At 27.8% G+C, this 20872-nt stretch overlaps 1 protein-coding gene across 6 annotated transcripts in view; it reads right to left on the reverse strand.

Moving 5' to 3' along the window:
* The window catches only part of LOC129960229 (E3 ubiquitin-protein ligase TRIM33-like), an 82787-nt gene that overhangs the window by 37759 nt on the left and 24156 nt on the right, over window positions 1–20872 (reverse strand). For all 6 annotated transcript variants that reach the window (XM_056073776.1, XM_056073697.1, XM_056073614.1 and 3 more), the window contains 4 exons: window positions 14563–14882; window positions 8295–8554; window positions 5686–5896; window positions 3354–3560 (listed from right to left, as the gene is read on the reverse strand). In XM_056073776.1, the coding sequence (XP_055929751.1) occupies window positions 3354–3560; window positions 5686–5896; window positions 8295–8554; window positions 14563–14882 (998 nt within the window). The remainder of the gene's footprint in view (window positions 1–3353; window positions 3561–5685; window positions 5897–8294; window positions 8555–14562; window positions 14883–20872) is intronic.

A 20872-nucleotide genomic window follows, 5' to 3' on the forward strand; every position in this document is an offset into this window, starting at 1 on the left:
AAAAATTAATACTTACATATGTGAATTGATATCTTTACACTTTATTTTTATAACCACTGCATTTAAAAAAGACACTGAAATAACATTCTAACAATCAAAAGAAATCAAACAATAGAATTTTTGAAAGCTAATTAGAGTTAAGAATTAATTGGGTTGTCTAAACCTTTTAATTGCATAGTCTTATTTTTTATTGAAATTTATTGACATTAAAAAAAAACGGAATTCTTTAGTTCTTAACCTGCATCTGATATATTATGCTGTTTAAAACTAAAGAATAAATCTGAATTGATCTAATGATTTTACAGTTTTTTTTTTTTTTTTTTTTTTTTTTTTGCATAAAAATATTAAAATTTTAAAATGGTTGTTTTTCAATGTAATCTCTGAATCAGAATGAAGAATTATGAAAATCTTAAAAATAAAATATGCATGAGAATTATACTAAATTTAAAACAAAGTAATAAAAATAATACTGCACACAGCAATTTATATAAGAATTTTTTATTTACTTTTATTGATAGAGTAATGAAATTTTATAGACAGTTTTATTAATTATTTCTATTAATGATTAATGTTCATAGACAGTGTTTTTTATATTTATTTCTATTAATGTTTAAATTAAAAAACTCACAGGTGCCTATTCCTGACAACAATAAATTATTTTATCAAAGTTTCTTTATCAAAAAAATACCTAATGTTCTTACCAGATGTACTATCTGGTAGAAAATTTGTGAAATAATTTTTTTAAAAGATTCTTTAATAGCTATAAAATATACTGGACTACAATATAGAATTTTTTATCAAAATAAAAAATCAAGAAGTGAAAAAAATTTAAAAACTATGATGCAGTAAAAGTTATATAAAAAAGAAATCAATCCATAATGTTTAAAATAACGACAATTTGTAAAAACTCATTAAAGTAAAATATATAAAAAAAATGCAATCAAACTTTAATTATATTTATTAGAGCCTCATTTACTACTTTATTTCAGCCTTCATATTTTGGATAAGAAAATATTTTCAAATTTTAATAATTCTAATAAAAGTTTGTTGCTGCTTATTTTTAATTTTATCAATAATTACAGTTTTATTTAATAATCTTTCTTAAGATTTTACTCACTTTATTTACTCAAACTTTCTTTAACATTAAAATAGTTTCCCAATAATCCTCGCTTTAATACTGAGAATATTCAGAATAAATAGTGCTATTTGGACTCCCTTAGTGCTAATTTACACCTTGGTATTCTGAGTAATAAATTCACTGGCAAAGTTGAGAAACTTAATTTTGAGTAAATTGCCTTGTAATTTAAAAAAAAAATTTCCTGCCGTTTTCCTCATAAAAATTTCAATTTTTTTTCTTTCCATTTTTCTTTTAAATCTAATAGCAATCAAGTAATAATTTAAATTTTTTATTCTGATATTTTCTTTCATTGATTGCACTGAAAGCATTTTACAATGTTATAATTTTTATGCCAAATAAATGTAAAATCATTAGATCAATGCAGACTCATCTTTTAGTTCTAAAAAGAATAATATGACAGATGCAGTATTTTTCATAGATTTTTTTTTTTTGGTGATTTTTGTAATAAAAATATTACTTGAATTTAAGTATATTTCTAAAATAATAAAAAATATTATATAATTAAATGTTATGTTTCCAAAACTTTCAATATTTAATAAGTGAATAATTAAGAAATTTTGTGAAGTAAAATTCTGGAAATTCTTCAAAATACATATTGAAAAAAAAAAAAAAAAAATCTTTCAATTTTTAATCTAAAAATGTTGTCATTCCCCCCACATATTCCAAGCCCTACACATGGTCTGAATAATACAATAAAGAAAAGTTATAGTATAGTTAAAGAAAAGTTAATGAGATATTAACTGTATCTCATTGATGAAAATTAGTTATAAAAGAACTAATTGTACACAATTCTAGGTGAAATTTTCCCCCATTTGACAATTAATCATTGGCAAACAGTTAATATTAACTGAATATGTATTTAAAATGCATTTTCTCCAAACAATTGAAGCCAAAATTTGCTAAATAACATCAGATTTCAATTTCTCTTAGTCATTGCATTTTTAAGTTATTATATTTACATTCATGAGAAAATAAATTTGAAGGATCCATGAAACACTTTAAATACAAAATCTGTTTACCAAAATTTTACTATATAGCTTTTCATATTTCGACATGATTGTGTTCATTTAATATCACCGCTGTACCTGTATGACAAAGAAAACAATCAGATTTCCTGAGAATGGATTTCACTCAAAATTGGGAGGGGGGAGGAATCTGGTGTAAAGACCACATACCAAATTTTAACAGTCTAACTCATAGCACATTTGAGTAATTGTGTTCACAGATAGATGTAATTCAAAAAATGCATTTTATAGAATCACGGATGCCTGTAATGTGAAGATTTGTCAAGATCACAAATTTGAATTTTTTTGACAGTTACAATACTTATTTTTTGCATATGAAAAAACAAAAATTGAACGTGTAGAAAATCTAATGCAATGATATAATTTGGAATAAGACCAGTATTCAAGTAAATAATCTCAATATGTGGTGAAAAAAAAATTTGCTGCAGTCTTTCTCAAATAGCAACAGAGAAAGTTATTTTCTATTTCAACTCCAAAGTTCAGACAGCTTAGATAAATTTCAATCAGAATGACATGAATAAAAAAATATATGCTAAAAAATATATATAACAACTTTTTGATTTCATTCCCGAGTTTGTAGCCATGTGAATAAATTATGATGGTAAAAGAATAATTTTTGCCTTTTATATTAATACAATAGCTTTCAAACTAAAATAAAGTCTGAAGTTAAAATTAAAAAAAAATTTTCAGTATCTGTATTTGTTCTTTTTCTTGCTACAATGAGAAGGATTTTTTAAACAGCATTTAAATATAAAATCTTTCCTATTGCCATTTTTGAGCTTTCAATCTATCCTAAAATAAATAAGTATCAGAAACCAATCATTTTTGGTGTTAAATTGAAATCGTCAAAATACTTTGCTTAGACTTTTATGATTAGGTTTTGCCCAGCTCTATGTTAATTCAAACTGCTTAAATTGACAACTCAATTTGTTAAGCAGAAGATATATATTTTAAAACCATATTATAAATTTTAGCACACTCTATCATTAAAATTATTTTTAAAACTTTGAATCATAAAATGATATTAAAATTCAGAAGCTCGCCATAATTTTTAAATTTAAAAAAATTGCCCTTTTTTTTAATATAAGACATAATGATTTCAATGCATTTAATTTCAGTTAAATGTTATTATTATAAATTATTAAATTACAATTTTAAACACTTTTATCTTAAACAAAAATTTCACTTACAACTGGGCTTTGAGCTGTACGTGGCATTGGTAACATTGCATTTTGATTTGCAGTTGCACCTGGAATAGGCTGTTGGTCAACCAAAATCTGCCCAAGGCTACTGATATATTGACTTAAGAAATTGGTTTCATAACTAAAGACTATGTCCACAACATCCTTTTGTTTGGCGGCAGGAGGATCACAACGACTCCTTAAAATATTTCTCAACTATAAAAATAAAAATTGCATAATAATAAATTAATCTTAACTCTTGCATTTACTACTTCTATAACTAAACAGAATATAGCAGTATTTCATACATAAATAATATATGAAATTATTTAACATTTAAACATCTAATTATTTTTATCTAAAAAGATTTAGGGTCTGATAAATAATAACTAATTCTTACAATTGTATCTAAACAAATCTTAAATATAAAATATTTCATTCCTAGAGAAAATATATAAATAATTATGAATAAAATTTTCAAATTAACATGAAAATCCAAAAACGTAAGTTGCACTGCTTTAAGGGGTTAAAACAAAAATAATGTTGTTTATATAATTATTAACACTAAAAGAATTTTAGTAATACTTTTAATGCACATTTTCAAGATATTAAAACAGTTACAAGTTCTGAAAATATTATAGTATTAAAAACAACTACTCAATGTTTTATTTGCAAAATGACATTATCAACTATAAAAATATATAATATATTAATTAATAGTGGACATTTTAATATCATTTGCTAGATGCCATTGAAAAAGATTACAATTAAATGTTTTGAGTAACTTGGTTTTAATGGATTTCTCAGAAAAAGATTTGTAAACAAATTTTGATATTTATTTATAACCCATACTATTTTAGAAATCTTACATTGTTCTGTTTATTATACTATGCATTTTCCTAATTTTCTGCCAATATTTTCATCACTTCCAATAATTCATCCAATTACAATGGAATCTTAGTTCTGAAGCATAATTCATTCCTAAATCTTACTTGTAATGCTAAACAAACATTAAATGAAATTCTTTTCTTAATGAAAATCAAAGTAAAATTAGAAAAATGCATTCCATTCCAAATTTAGCAAAAATCAGATATAGCATTATCATTAAATTCATTTAATGACACTAGCACAATGCTTTTTTAGGTGATACTTCTCAATGTATAATACAATAATTTCCAATGCTTTCAACATTTTCCTTATTTAGTTACTGGAAGATTGTTGCTCGGTTGAGTCTATTATTTTCCCCTCTCGAGCAAATCTCCAAAGCTTTCTGCTGTAATATAGAATGTAGTTCTATAAACGTTTCAGCAGTTCTAGCCATGTTCTTTCTCCAGCTGCTAACATTGCAATCCACCTATCATCTTAACCAGAGATACAATCTTGCAGATTATCCCCTTTAGAGTCCTGTATATGTAACGTCTAATCTATTCTTAGCAATTCAGCATCATGTCTATGCAAAGAGCTCAAAGTAATAACCAGGGCCCAATTTTGCATTTACACAAATTAAAAGTAGAATGACTTATTTAAATACTACTATATGGTGCGACGCTGCAAGGAATTTTTTACCAATTGAATCCCATGATATTTGAGCTTCATGAAGGGGCATTAGTTTCTGTTATGCTCTTTTGGATTTGATACATTTACCAATGTAAATAAATGGCTCTTTAAAAGTGCAAATGAGATTCAAAGGACTCCAGCAATTTTATATACTGCTTTGCTTTTTTGTTAAGTGAATATGGGAAAATGTATTCAGCTATTACTGCAGGGTAAGAAGGTGAAAGATTTCTTGGAGTGTTTTGTTAAAGTCTCAGGTAATATGGTTAGATTATATGAAGTTTCATTTTGTAAGCCATGGTTAAGAGACCCTGTTACCTTGTTGCCTTTTTTACCCTGTTAGTGAAGTGATATTAATAAAAGTGGTTCAGAAGATTCATTTTCCTCACACTTCGAGAAATATAATTATAAAGAGGATATGCTTGCTCTGAACTTGCAGGTAATGGTTTTCTGAAATGAAATCATGACCGAAGATAAATTTTTCAGTGAAACAAGTGAATTTTTAATTTGAAATTTCATTCTCTACAGATTGTTAGTGCTTGATTTCCTTTTTAATATTTGTTATTGATAGTATTTGTAACTTGGATTTTGTCAATGTCCATTTTACTCAATTTTTAATTAATCAAAATTTTATTTAAAAATTCCCCCCAAAAAAATTACCCTAAGGTTCATATTTCCACTCACTAAAATACATATGTGCTAAGTTTGGAAGTAAAAATTATATCTATACAAAACTCTGAAAAAATTAGAATAACAAAAATAGTGATATTTAAGGAAAACAATTTACCTGAGCTATTATTGGTTTCTTACTGTAAACCAAAGCAGTTTCACTACCAAGGGTCAAAGCAGCTTGTATAAATTTTTGACAGTGTTTCATTCTCTCCGCAACTGAAGACAATTCTTGATTCCTCGCATTTAGATTGTTTTTCTTTTCCGTACAAACTTTGCTTAAATCTTGTAGAAGTGCTTTCGTTCTTTTGTTTATATCCGTAACAAACCTAGAATAAAAACATGAACGCTTTAAATGGAATCTTGCTTTCAAGTTATATGAATTGTTTATACTCTATAAATAAATGAATCCATTTACAGAGGAAATATGAAAATTTTGCAAGCAAATACTGTAATAAAAACAATCTCTAAAAACTGAAGAATTGGTCAACAGGTTTTCTTTTAACAAATTTACCTCCCAGATCTAATTTATATAGCAATACACAATCAATGAATTACGGTTAATTTACAAATTATCGACCAGATCTTGTAGGTAAAAGTCCTATACCCTTTCTGCATAAAAATCGGTGCATAAAAGAAATTAGTTGATAATCACTTAATTAGTTTTCCATAATTGTTTTTAAGACTTTATTAGGCTTGATTAGTATGTAGATTATATTATACGTGATCTCATTTTTATAGTTAAATACTTAAAATATATACATTTTTATTACTTATTTTCACAACACTGATACAGCATCTTTCAAATTTTTCATAATATAAAGACAGTAATTTTAAAATGCTATTGCAATACTAGAGGAAAGAAAATTAAAACAAGCTAAAAGAAAAATTCATTTTGCATTACAAATTACAATAGTACAGCTTAAAACGTGTATATCATAAAATTTTTAAAAATGAGATACAGGAAAAAAGCTAGTGACTTTGGTTACAATAATCCAAGATTCAAATTGTGGCTTTTGGAATACAGAAAAGTTATGAAGCCAGCTATAATGGTGCAAAATTATTATATTTGCAATATTACGCTACCATGAATAAAGAATGTAAAATATTTCTAAGCCACTAATGATGTGAGATGTAATTAACTTATTAAACCTGTTTTAACTTCATTCTTCAGAAAGAATACAAATCCAATAAGGAGAAATTATGGATTACACAATTCAAGATGAGATAATGTACATTAGGAGTATACATTTTGGCGATTAACTCATCAAAATATTAAAATGCAATACCGGCCAATTCTGAATAATTAGCCTTTAAACTTATGGCACTAGAGTGCATAGTGAGAAAAAGCTGCAAAAGTTAAGCATTTTTTAAGAACTTTCATACATTTCTGAAAATATAAACCTGAGTCTCTTCTAAGTATTGGATGTTTTCTATTTTATAATTAAGGCATAGTTTTTAGCAAAAATGTTTTAAGAAAATTATTTATTATTATTTTTTTTTTAATTTGTGTAATTTTTTGCCTGTAATAACTCACTATATTTAGCAATCCAGAACATTTTATTTGTAGCTTTATAAACCTAATAGATAATGGAGCCATTATGGCTGCCCTTATAAGATTGACAAAACTGCCCCAAAATTGACAATAGAATGATGCCATTTTCTAATAAGGTTTTCTTTTTTCAGATCAATTTTTAGAACAGAATAAAATAGTAGCACTTAGAAATAATCAGAGCATAAAAACACTATCCAAAGTTCAGTATTGAGTTCCTTTAGGACATTTCTCATTTCAAAAATTTTAGAAATTTGGCTTTAAAAAAATACAGAAAAATGGGATTATATATTTTATGAGGAAATGAAAATGATTTAATAATTCCTAATTTTCATAACAAATGGAAACAAAAGATGCCTGCTCTATAGTTAGACGCAAAATGAAATAAACACAACGTTTAATTCATTTGCTGCATATTGGTTACTTGTCAAATGTAGTGCAAATTATAGGCTGCATGAGCAACAACAGAATTAGATGCCCAAAATTTTGCAGACTTCAATGCTGTTAGCAGTTGTTTAATTGAGATAAAATTCCCTTACTTTATTTGCTCCCCTTTTAATATTTTAAAAATAGAATTCAATTATCAAAATCTTTTATATTTAACTCCCTGCACTCATCTTTTAAAGTAGTGAAGATTTTTTCCAATAAAACAAATTTTTCTTGGTGGTGGTGGGAGGGGGGGGGGCAGACACCAATGAATAATCATCTCTTCCCGGTGTTACCACCCCCACCCCCCAGCTGTGAGTCTGAAGGTTATTTTATTGCTAGCAATTGTATTTCAATATTTTAATAAATACTCTAGAGGTATTCTGCCAATATACCAAATTTTACCCAAAATATATTTCTCAATCACACCTTCTCTTTGTAAAACACTGACCACTAATCATCAAAATCAAATAACTTTATTTTGTTATGTAATATATTACAACTTTACTCTTATTATGAAATTCTTAAAAGAAAGGTTTTAAAATTTTAACTAATGACTTTTAAAAATTCAGATATCTAATAGCTAATTTAGAATTGATTATGTTGCAGGATATCAATAATAATAATACAGATTTATTTTTTCCTTCATTTTTTTAGATTACTCAAATAAAAAAATAAATTCATTACATATGAAAATAACAATAATAACTCCAGAAATTGATTTTTATTTAATTTCAGATAATACTTACTTAACAGCAAATGTTTTCATTTCTTGTACGATCTCTTTTTCTCGTTCAATAATTTCTTCATGTGTTTTATTAAGATTGCTACTCGATTCCAAAACTTGTTCTTGCTTTTGTTTTAATCTTGGTAGAAGTTCAGCAATATACCCTTTTCCTTCTTCACAAGCCTTTGCTAAAAATTGATACTTATGTTCTTTATGGTTTGACAATTGGCAATCCCGACATGTTAATTTATCGCATGTTTCACAATAAAGCTTCAATTGTTCCTGAAATGGAAATTTTTTACAGATGTCAAAAAGTTTTGAAAATAAACTTAGAATATGATAAAGAACCTAGTTATAATTATTAAGATTTTCCTTCATAGAATATATAGGATGAGTAGTTAAATTTCAACTTAAAAACAAAGTATTTTATAAGCAATTCTTAGTACCTTTACAGAAAAAATTAAAACCAGTATAATCGTAATAGTTTTGATTATAGAGCTATGTTTATTGTTAAATGTGGCAGCTCTAGTATGGGATTTTTTAAAAATTTCTTCTGGAAGAAAAAAGGCACTTGGAAGAATGGAAGGGGGGGGGGCATTTTTAAAGCCCTTATACAAAGACCATAAAAAAAAGTTTTTAAGGATTTAATAACATTATACACCTTCTAATAGATTTAGAAACATCAAAAAATTTTGGACAGATTAAAACAAGAATGTTTTTACTATGCAAAAATGAGCCATCAGTACTTAATAATATAATTTTGAATCTGCCAAGTACTTTCAATTTATTTGTAAAATTTATCAGTTTTTAAATCATAAAAAGTAGAAATTACTAAGCTTACAATAGTCCTGTTCTTGTATATTTAAATTTGAATGAGATAACCTTGCTTGCTTAAAGAATTAGCATATTATTCTTTTTTTGTAAGATGGATTACCAGCAACTGTTTTCTCATCAAATCTCTTATTTCTCATTATGCAGTTCACTAAATTTTCTCATTATGCAGTTCACTAAATTGAGGAAGAAAGTATCTAATTTTTATACAAACATAAAATGCCATCCATAATGCTACATGTGACTTGATTTCAAGATACAGCAGTCTTTGCCATGTGACTTGGCATCATACAAAACGATCGATACAATTTGCGATGCTAAACGAAGCTGTAAATTATCCAACAGAGTTTTTGAACTCACTGGATTTGCCAGGCAAGCCACCACACCTTCTACGACTGAAAGTTGGATATTCGGTTATTTTACTTCGGAATTTAAACCCACCATGGCTATGTAATGACACACGATTGGTCATTAAAAAATTGATGAAAAAAACGTTATTGAAGCCACCATTTTGAATGGTAAATTCCAAGCCGAAAATGTTTTGCTGCCACGAATTCCAATGATTCTCACAGATGCAGCAATCGAATTTAAATGCGTTCAATTTCCTATTAGATTCGCATTCGCAGTGACAATCAATAAGTCGCAAGGCCAAACGATGTCTGTTTGCGGCTTAGATTTTGGCACACCATGTTTTTCACACGTGGCATGTTCTCGCACGGGCAAACTATCGAGTTTATTTGTGTTGACTAAAGACGTATTGAGAAAAAATATCGTACACTCAATTGCTCTTCGAAATGAATATTGATTTTCTTTATTTCATTTTTATACTCAAGGACAAAAGATATATTACTTTTTTCACTTTACGTTTAACCTTTAAGGGATCAAACAATGTATATGTTCGTTATGTTAATGAAATACATTGTATTCAGAAAATAAATGGTTGGTGTTTTTTTGTTTTTATCGCCGATCATCATCTACAGCGCTCCATTAATCTTTCTGTCATAGATCCCAACCCCACACACTTACAATGCATTCATTAACAACCAAAATATTCAATAGAAATAATTTATAAAGCAGAACAACGTTCGCCGGGTCAGCAAGTATATAATGATATTTTAAAATCTAAATTAAACCCTAATTAATTTCCAAAGTTTTATCTTAATTCGGCCCATATTAAATTCCTTCAATAATGTTTTCCTATTTTCTTATCCAATTCCACTTCTTTATTTTAACTAATGCACTAGGAAGTTCTGTAAAAATGCTTAAGTCAGCGGTTTCCACGCTTCGAGTGAAGGGACAAAAAATTGATAACCTAAACAAATTGTTCTAAATTATACCTGATTCGACATATGTAAAGAAATCCCTATCAAAATCTCGCAGTATATAAGCACTGGGGAAAATATTTTCCCTCTTCTTTAAGCTTTCCCCCATTTCACTCTTGTGTCATTTTGTATACATCTATACTCATCACTTCAGCTTTTACATAAATCATGTCTCCTGGGATGAAATAAAATGAAGTTAAAATTTCAAAGTGTTTTCTCTGTCTTCGGACACGATTCTGCTTAAAAAATTATGTTTACATATATGCATGTAAGCATTAATAGTCTGAAGAAATTTGTCTTAAATTTAAGTATCCTCACCCATCACTTCCTATTTCAAAGGGTATAATTTAAGTATCCTCACCCATCACTTCCTATTTCAAAGGGTATTATTTTGTCATAATCTGACAGACCCAAAAATTGTAACAAATAGAAGGAAATGATTTAATATCCATACAGAAATTCTTTGAAATGTTTATCCTTTATTGTAGCCAGAATAAGATTTTATTTAAGCTATGCTTTGAATATTTTATCACAATTTTCAAGAATTACCTGAAATTAAACATTGGAACATTTTATTAAAGTTGTTGGGATCTGCAAGTACTACAAGCATTTAAAATTAAATTGATATCCAGTTGAAAACTTTAAATTAGTTTATTTTCCAGACTCTGAACTTGAGTCTAATAGAGACGACAGAATGCTTAAAGTGATCAATAAAGTTCTAATTTCTTGTAAGTATTTTTTAATACAAATGTATTTGTCTACTATGGAGGCAAAGTATATAGCATTAGTTGAGGTGCAAATGAAACTGGATTTGATGATTTCAAAATGTAATAAATGAGTATGAAAATATAAATGTTGAATTTCCAGAGCCACTTTCAATATACTGTGGTAATCAAGATGCAATAAATTTTTCCCCTTCACTGATAGAAAATAATAGAACAAAACATACTGATATGCAGTTTCACTTTTTAAGAAACTTCCTTGAAAAGAACTCTAGAAATACAATATCAGAATTGCCACTTAAATCTAATAAAACAAATATGTGTTTTACGTGCTTTTATGCAATATAAGAGCAAATGCATGTACAGCACTCATGTATTAGTTACAATCGAGTAACAATAGTACATTGTTTCAATGAATGGAAAGGGTGCAATAATTTAACATAACTTCAAAAAGTATATTAGAAGAAAGTTTATATATATTAAAAAATAATTTTTCTTTATTTATTGCCAAGAATTTAGCAAGATCTCATGAATCTTGCTAAATTCTTGGTAATCTTGCTAAATCTAAAGAGCATGAGAATTGATCATATCTCATGCTCTTTAACTGAAAAATTAATGCAAATTTAAAAATTGCAATAATTTAATGCAAAATTTAGGGCTAGAGTAAATGAAACATAAAATAGCATTTTGCTATTATGATACAAACCGTCCAATAATTATTAAACAAAAGAAGCAAAAAAAAAAAAAAAAAATTATTATTGCAAATCATATATTTGGGCAACAATTTCTGCAGTGTTTTCAGTCTCAATTTCCCCTCCCCCCTCTTTTGTAACAATTTCTTTTTTCAATGCTGCTTTACATTTGTTGGACTTTTCTTTTTCTTTCCCCTGAACATTTTTCTGCTTTTTCTAAAGCTTCATAATATTTCATAAGTACTAATTTAGCATACTGAAGCAAATCTTCTGGAATCGGACCATAAAAAACATCTGTTTATATTAAATATTTATGTTAAACTTATTATTAAATATTATTATAAATACATAGTTTTTTAATCAATTTAAGAATCTTCCTTCAGATTTTAACCAAGCATTTCCTTGTTAATACTAAATCCATTTTCCACAGTCACACAGACATGTGACAACACAAGAATTGTTTCTACAACTTCCCAAAAATTAGGATATTCTTTAGGCAACAATATATCAGAATAAAATTCATCTAAACAAATTTTTTTCGTTAAATGTATCAAGCTGTCCTTTGTATTAATTTATTAGTTTTATATGGGAAAATTTCAAATTGGAATTGTGCACATTCTGAACATGCTGGAAAAAATTGTGCTTTGGAATAAAATTGAAGAAATTCAACCATTTGATTTTTCACATAATCTTCAATAAATTTGGATTTAAAGCAAGATGTAGCTTTTGAAACAGCAAAACTTTTGGCCAAGCATTCAAATATTTTTTTATAGTATTCTTTACAAATATAAACCTCACAAAAACCTCGGTTTTTTTCAGCTTCAGTAGCTCCACTAGTAATCACTATTCCAATATCGGTATTTTTTTTCAATCTTAAATTTTAAATCAAGCTCTATCAAAAATAAATATCTATTGTTTTTGTTCCTTACGTTTAACAGTTACATTTAACTATTTAACAAAAATGAAAAGATTTTTGTATAAGAAAGGCACCAATTGTTCAGATGTCTGAATTTTTTAAATTATCACTTGTGGCAGATCCAGGAGAAGTTTTCCCACTTCATCAAAACAAATTTGTTATTCGTAACAAATTTCTGAAGAGATTGTTGAAAAAATGGAGCTAATCTGTAACAAATAGCCTACAACATTTTTGTATGACCTAACGTACATTTTTTTTCTTTGCTATTCCACTATCAGTAAATATATGTAAAAATATTTCTGATATATCATTGAATGCATTAAAGGGCGAGTGTGATGCAACAAGTTTTAATGCTCATAAAAAGTTCAGCTTTAAATGACTGTTCTTAAAGTTCAAAATTAGTTTATTTTCAAATTTTACATTTTTAGACTTGGATATTTTTGAACTGGTATATAATTTTGTATGTTTTCCTCTTATAGTATGACTAATAAGTGCCTGTTTTCTTATATCACTTTTCTTCTTATAAAGTGCCCAATATAAAACAAACAAATTTTGCAGAACTTTTCTAACCCATTCTGAAAAGTTAGTTTGCAGAATGGGTTAGAAAAGTTCATATTTTTATCAATCCAATCTGTATTAAATATGGATTTTGTGCAGCTCATTTTTTAAAAAAATTCTCTAATATATTTTGAATAAGCTCACATTTTCTCAAATAAAAACATATGATTCAATAAACTAAAAATGTGAGTATCTAAACATGTACCACAGGAACATGATATTCAATGCTTCTACAGATTGAATGTTGCTATTCATGACCGAAAAATTTATTCTGTTTTCTCACAAAATTATAGCAGTCTCATGTAAGCTCATTAACGGAAATCGAAGAATTTCATGGAATGAAAACAACTGCCTCTTAAATTGTAATTAGTCTGATCTATATAGGGGGAGGGGAAGGTAGCAAGTGGAGAAAAAACGAGTTTCCAAGATTACATAGTTGCGAATGGTATTGCCCTGTTTATGGAGATATGGTACAATCTTTTATTCTTAAAATATTTAGAAATTAGCATTTTTTTTTGTTGTTGTTGTTGATGGAAAAACACTGGGACAAAAAAAAAAAAAAAAAAAAAATCCCTGTACTTTCCCGAGAAATGTTCAAATTTCCCAGCCTTTTCCCCAATTTTTAAATTCTCTACATTTTAACAGGTTTTCCAGTGCCATGGCAACCTTGAATATGTAAATAGTAAAACTAATAAGGCAGATAAGAATGCAATAAATAAATTTTATAGCAAAATTTTCCATATTTCACAACTGGCAAGTTGTAATGAGAATCTGTAAATTTTGATATTTGTAAATTATGGTATTTTGATTTTCACATAAATTAAAATGAAAATTTGTTTTTTCCCACTTATGTAAGGAAATAATTTGTATGAAGTCATTTATTAGAAATTTAGAATTGCCACAATGCAAATTGTTTCAACTTCTTGTGTATATAGTGAAAACAATATCATAATCTCTGTATGAAGTTTTCGAATGGTTGCGATGAGAGCAAGAACTTATACTTAAGGCATGTGTCTTGTATTTCTGTTGTATTTGCTGAGTGCCACCACATACACATTAATTTTTATTATTTGTAAAGATATATATATATATATATATATATTTAATTCTTTGATTTTGTTTATCAACTGAACTTTGCTAAAATTACTTCCAATGCAACAGAATACATCTAGTAAAAAAAATTACTTCTAGTTAATTAGAATTTTAAAATTTTGGCAATTCAACTTCAATAACAATAAACAAAACTTACATGAGAATGTGTTTGGCAGAATAAATACTTCTGATTTCGGCTAGCGATATTTTCACCTTCCATCTCTTCCTTAGGACGTACTGTATGATCCTTCGTCACCCGTACCCGATGATGGGCACTAATACAAGTATCACATAGCCATTCTTGGCATTCTTGACAAAATCCTGAGCCTTCAGCTCCTTCTTCACAACTAGTACATGGAAAACTATTTTCTTCTGGCAAGCTCTCAGAGTTCTGAATATATTCAATAAGGAACAAATGATCAACAACTTCTTCATTATTAATTTCTTGAGAGCATGCAGGACAAGTGAGCTTATTCCCTAAAATAAAATATTTCACAATCAATGTCAAAGATATTAACGAAATGCACAATCCATAGTATATGTTTTATCTTCTATAAATATTAGTTAAAGTATTACATAATTTTTAGAATAAATTTAACCATTAATATACAATCAATCCTTATCAAAACAATATGCCCAATAACTTTATTACAATATCTTCAAAATATTGTTCAGGGTACAGATTATTGAACAAGTTTATGGAAACATTGTGCAATATCTTGTGTCATGTATAATAGAGGTGTGCTTTGTTTTAAAAATCAATAAACCAACACTAGTAATTACCTAGTACTCTAAATTATCTATTATATAATTATTAAAACAAAAAAATCTTTAGAGATTGGCATTTCTTAGATAGGGAGCAAAAACAATTAAGAAACTTTCAAAACGTTATTTTCAAGAATTTATCAACTCATTTTCCATTACACTTTAAGCTATATATTCTTTTGTACAATGAACAGGGTAGCCAACATTTCTGCTGCTTGAATTTCCCTAATTTTTCCCTGACATTTCTAGGTGCTTTAAGAAATTTCTCTGGCATTTTCGATTTTTTTAATATTTTCAGACTGATGTCGCTTCATTTTATTCTCTTTAATTATTGTACAATGTGTTCTTTATTTAAAAAATTGTACTTCTCTTTTAACTATAACAATGTAAAATATAATTAAATTTTCAAAAATAAAAGCATTTTCACTTACTGAAGTTTCAGATAAGCATCAATTATGAAAAATTCCTCCCTTTTTTTCGCAAATATATTACGCAACACTAGAAAATACTTGCCCATCTAGACAGACTTTAGCCAACTAGTCATATCTCAGAATTGTTTGTCAAATTTACTCAAGAAAAATGCCTCACAAAAATATATGCACATTTGCAGAGTGCTTAAGAATGAAATAACTTGTTTCCTTCTAGTGAGGTCTCCTCTATCCATAATGCTTACCATCATTCCAATCAGAATTGAACAATAATTTTTACTAACAGAAAAAAAAATTATTTACAAAGACAAAATGAAATCTCTGTATCAAAATAAGAAAAATTCTTCAATGAAATAAAAACTGCATTGACTTTTAGCTCAATGCTTAATCCGTAAAATAGAGAAAAAAGTGGAAAGCTGGTCCTTCTCAATTCCCCCCCCCCCCTTTATTGCATAAAAAGAAAAATGCTTTAGAGGGATAAGTTTCAAAGAAGATAGTATGAATGAGTTTTGTAAATTTTTGTAGCAACAGTAAAATATACATCAAACCATATAAAAAATTGCTGCCCTTCTCTTTTTAAAAAAATGTTTGAAAAAATTACAAAAAGCATGTGTACCTATAATGTATCAAACAAATTAATTTCTCATTTAATATTATTTTAAGATTACAGAGCATATCGTTGAATGTATGGGAAATTTTAAATAAACACAAAATAAAAAGAAAAAATGTTAAAAGAAAAAATATTAGCAATAACGTCCATTTCATGTCATCCATAGCATCCATTCATATGAAGAATTTAGTAATCCGTGTTAGTATGTTTAAAAATAAACAATAAAGAAAATGCTTTACGGAAATAATGTTCTAGACTTCATAATTCAAAAAAAGATCTCCGAACAGAGCGGAAAAATAATTATTGTAAAATACTTATTTAATTCAAATAAACTTATTTGGAATTATAATATAATAGGTGAATATTTTACGACCAGTTTTGAATATTAATACTCAAAATTCATACTTTCGCTCTCGTAACACATGGTATGATTGCTTTGATGTTCGAAGGAAGAAACGGGGGGGGGGGGTAGCTCCATGTATATCTTTTATTTAAAAAGAGATCCACTAAAGTTTAAAATCATAATAGTAACAGAGACTATTGACTGGGCTTTAGTTAGGCTGCCTTTTCAGATAGTACGCAACACCATTTTCGCTAATTATGTCGATAACTTGTCGTTCTGAAAATAAAAAGAGTAGAGAGTAGAAATGGTACGAGTTTCTGCATAGTATTTAAGTTATTATCTTACAAAGCGAGCAGTATGCAACAGATTTGGGGATTTAGCAAATTCAAGAGTGATTTTTTTTTTTTTTTTAATCTCTGCAATTCGTATTAAACACAGAATTTGACCAGGATTATTGCTAAAAAAAAAAAAAAAAAAAAAAAACTCTAATCTACTTTGAACAAGTTTAGTTTCCCAAATGATAAAACAAACCATTCAATTAAATTTAAGTTAGGTAGCTAAACATCATTGTGCTGCTTCCGCAGATTAAATGTTACTAATCCCGCCAAAGAAATATATTCTATTCTCTCAAGCAGTTACAGAAATCTCGCGCATGCTCATTACCTACAATTCGGGAATCTCATGAAAAAGAGTAACTGTCTCGCAAATCGAAATTAGAATGATCTATACAGAAAAAAAGGTGACAGAGAAAAGGAGTCAGTTTCGCATTATACCAGCGCGAATGATATTGTTTCGTTTTTGGAAGTATTCTTGCTGATAAAATTAAGGATTTGCAAAATAATGCATCCTTGAACTGATCTAAATAAATATTTAGAGAAAGGCCTATTTTAGATGGGGGAAAAATTACTAAGGAAATTAAAATTCCCTGTATTTCCAATATTTTTATGAAAATTTTCAAATTCCCCTGCATTTTTCCAGTGGCGTGGCAACTCTGATTTAAATAAACCTGTTCTAAATATATTTATTCTGTGAATATATTCTGTTTATATATTTATTCTGTGAAATTTTAAATTAGCATAATATATAACTCAATTATCTTTATATATTTTCTTGATAAAAGCAGGGTCTCCACCTTTCGCTTTTTCTATGAATATGAATATAATTAAAAAGAATTTTTATTGTATTCAGAAATTCAAAAAATCATAAATGTTATCAGTATAAAACTAACATTCACAAAAAAATATTGCATTGAACAGAAAAAAATATATTAAATTTCCCATAGTGTTAAATCAAATAATTTATATTCAGAAACAATCAAAAATATTACTGTTGGCCCAGAAAATAATGCATGAAATATATAATTTTTATGAAAAATTAAAATTGTGCTTAAAAGAAAAATTATTTGTACTTTCAATAAACGTGGAAAAAATTCTTCTATTAGAAGATTTATTACATTTTCATACATGTCATTAACACACACACACACAATTGCGCGACCGAATACAAGACTTTTGAAACTTTAACCGATTAATTTCATCCTGGGAGGCATAATTTTCATACAAAGAATAAACGACGATAAAAGATGCGTCAGTCTAGAAAAAAGATCGAAATTTTTCCCTCAGAGATTTCAGGGATTTCTTTGACACGTGAAGGCTTATGAATGGGAATCTTAGGATCTTTAAAAGAATATTATAAGCATAAGCATTTTTATTTCTTCCCACACACACATTACACGTGTGTGTGTGTGTGTGTGTGTGTGTGTGTGTGTGTGTGTGCGTGTGTGTGCGTGCGTGCGTGTAGTATTTTTAAATTTATATTCTCTAATATTTATTTTTAAAATTTATATACTAGTATTTTTAAATTTATATATTAAAGTATTCTCTTATTTCCTGATCCCATTCTACTTTTCTATTTAATTAATTCAACAGAAGCTTTGTAAAAACGTTTAAGTCAGTGGTGCCCACACTCCGCATTATATGAAACCATTCAATTTTACAATTATTTTTATTTCCAAGTTTTTCATTTGATATTTTTGAAACTTGCAATTATTATTTTTAGTCCAAATACTTTATTTAAAATCATATTAATGTTTCATTTGGGTGAAATCATAACAATATTGATATTTCATTTAATAATTTATCACTACTTTAGCAATCTTGTTGCAGCAGATTTCCTAGCATTTAAGAATAATATACCATTGACTATCCTAGCCAAATTAAGTTCATCAGCTGAGTTTTTAGAGAAAAAAACGGTCAAAATAACTTTGTGCACTACATCATTTAATTTTTAATATTTCATTATAAGTGTTGATTATTTAAGCTTATATAATATTTTCACAAATATAATTCTTAGTCTTTTTATGCCTCTAATATAAAATGATGAATGGGATTTCTGTATTAATGTAAAGGTAATGGAAATTTAGGTATCACTTTTGAAATGCATTTAAATATTAAACTCTTACTCAGACACCAATGGGTGTGTATCTAGGGCCCTGATGTACTTCTACGTCTTGCGGTGGGGAGGGGGGAATTGTAATGATATTTTAAAATTTAATTTAATTCTAATTAATTTCCAAAGTTTTATCTTAATTTAGCCCATATTAATTTCGTTCTAAAATATTCTCTTATTTAATGATCCCCTAACAGCTTTTCTATCTAATTAATTCAACAGAAACTTTGTAAAAATGCTTAAGTCAGCGGTTCCCACACTCCGAGTGAAGGGATAAAAAAAAAAATTGTCTATCTAAGCGAATTATTTTTAAAAGATCCCTATCATTCCCTTATCTAAATCGACACGTGTAAAGAAATCCCTATCAAAATCTCATAGCATAAGTAACTCGGGAAAAATATTTTCTCTCCTTTTTCGCTCTCTTCTGCTTTTGTGCCGCACTGTGAACGGGCATGTTTTGTCCGTACTTCTTGTACATAAATTATGCCTCGCGGGATGGAATAAAAGCGAAATTTAAAATTCAAAAGTGCCTTCTCTCTCTCTCTTCGGCCTCAGTTAAAAAAAATTTTGTTTATATATATATATATATATATATATATAATAGCTCAGTGTTGTGAGTTAAACAACTTTTTAATTTCCACCCCTTTCAAAAGTTGAATAAACCAAAATACCTTTTAACCATTTCTTCAATAACTAGCTGAACTCCCCATGAACTTTTAATGGGCAAATGTGTAAATGATAAGTTATACTCGTCATGTAATTAAGAGTATACTTAGCACGTTTAAACATGTATAAAAATTATATAATATCGAAAGTTTAAAAAAAAAATCTTTGTTTCCTTAGCAAAACTATATATAATTTAGTGGCTAACTCAAATTACGCGGCACTTTACTACAAATGTTTCAGAATTAAATCGAATTGCAAGAATTATATGTCTTGAAATAGAAAAACGATAACTATGTATGTTTAAACATTTAAAGTAGACAATTTTAAACATTTAATACCATTTATGAAGCATTATCTCAAATGACTGGTATTAGTATTCAGTATCTTCAAATACGACTTTGATACATGACAAATTTTTTTATTCCTTAATAGTATCTTGAAAAGGTATGTTTATTCATCTATTCATTTTTAATCAGCGTCTGAACCTCAGTCGATAATGCTCCTTCATATTATTTTTTTTTTTTTTTAGTACGAGTCTAAATATTAAGCAATAATAAAAAATCGATTTTTACAAATCTTCTGATAGAAAATGTATTTTTAAAAATGAGATGTTATGTGTTGGACGGGGAGAAAAAAAAGATTAAAAGCTGCATTTTACAGTGCGTAATTTTAATTTCCTCTTATTTTTTTTATATTTTGTGATGATATCCATTCGATTCACCTTCAGTAGCAAGATTTCTAATCTTTAAAAATCTACATTCCATAAATATATATTTCATTTCAAATTTAATAATCGGAAAAAACGAACTTTTCCATTAGATAACTAGAGCCTCTGAAAGAAAAAATAAGGCACAGCGAAACGAACGCTGAACTAATGCCGATGCAGAGGAACAACTAATGCACATCAGTCTCTTGAGTTATCTTTACCGAGAATAAACTGGGTCGATGGATAGGACGAACGCAGTTTCTCCACACGAAAATCCCAACATGGATTTTCTGCCTTTCAATCCCTATGTAGCTGACGTCATTCCAACATCATGCAGCCAATGAGATTGCAAGCGGTACTTTACCTCTACATTAGGCAGACAAAACATTCTACAATGCACATCGATGCATCAGAACCTCTCGGGCGTTTTCTCTCCTTCCCGTGAGGGAAAGCAGTAGGCGACATTATTTGGCGAAAGATCTCCTTTTCAGTTCAATTTAA

The sequence above is a fragment of the Argiope bruennichi genome, chromosome 1 (assembly GCF_947563725.1).
Source record: "Argiope bruennichi chromosome 1, qqArgBrue1.1, whole genome shotgun sequence".
In the NCBI taxonomy this organism is placed as follows: domain Eukaryota; kingdom Metazoa; phylum Arthropoda; class Arachnida; order Araneae; family Araneidae; genus Argiope; species Argiope bruennichi.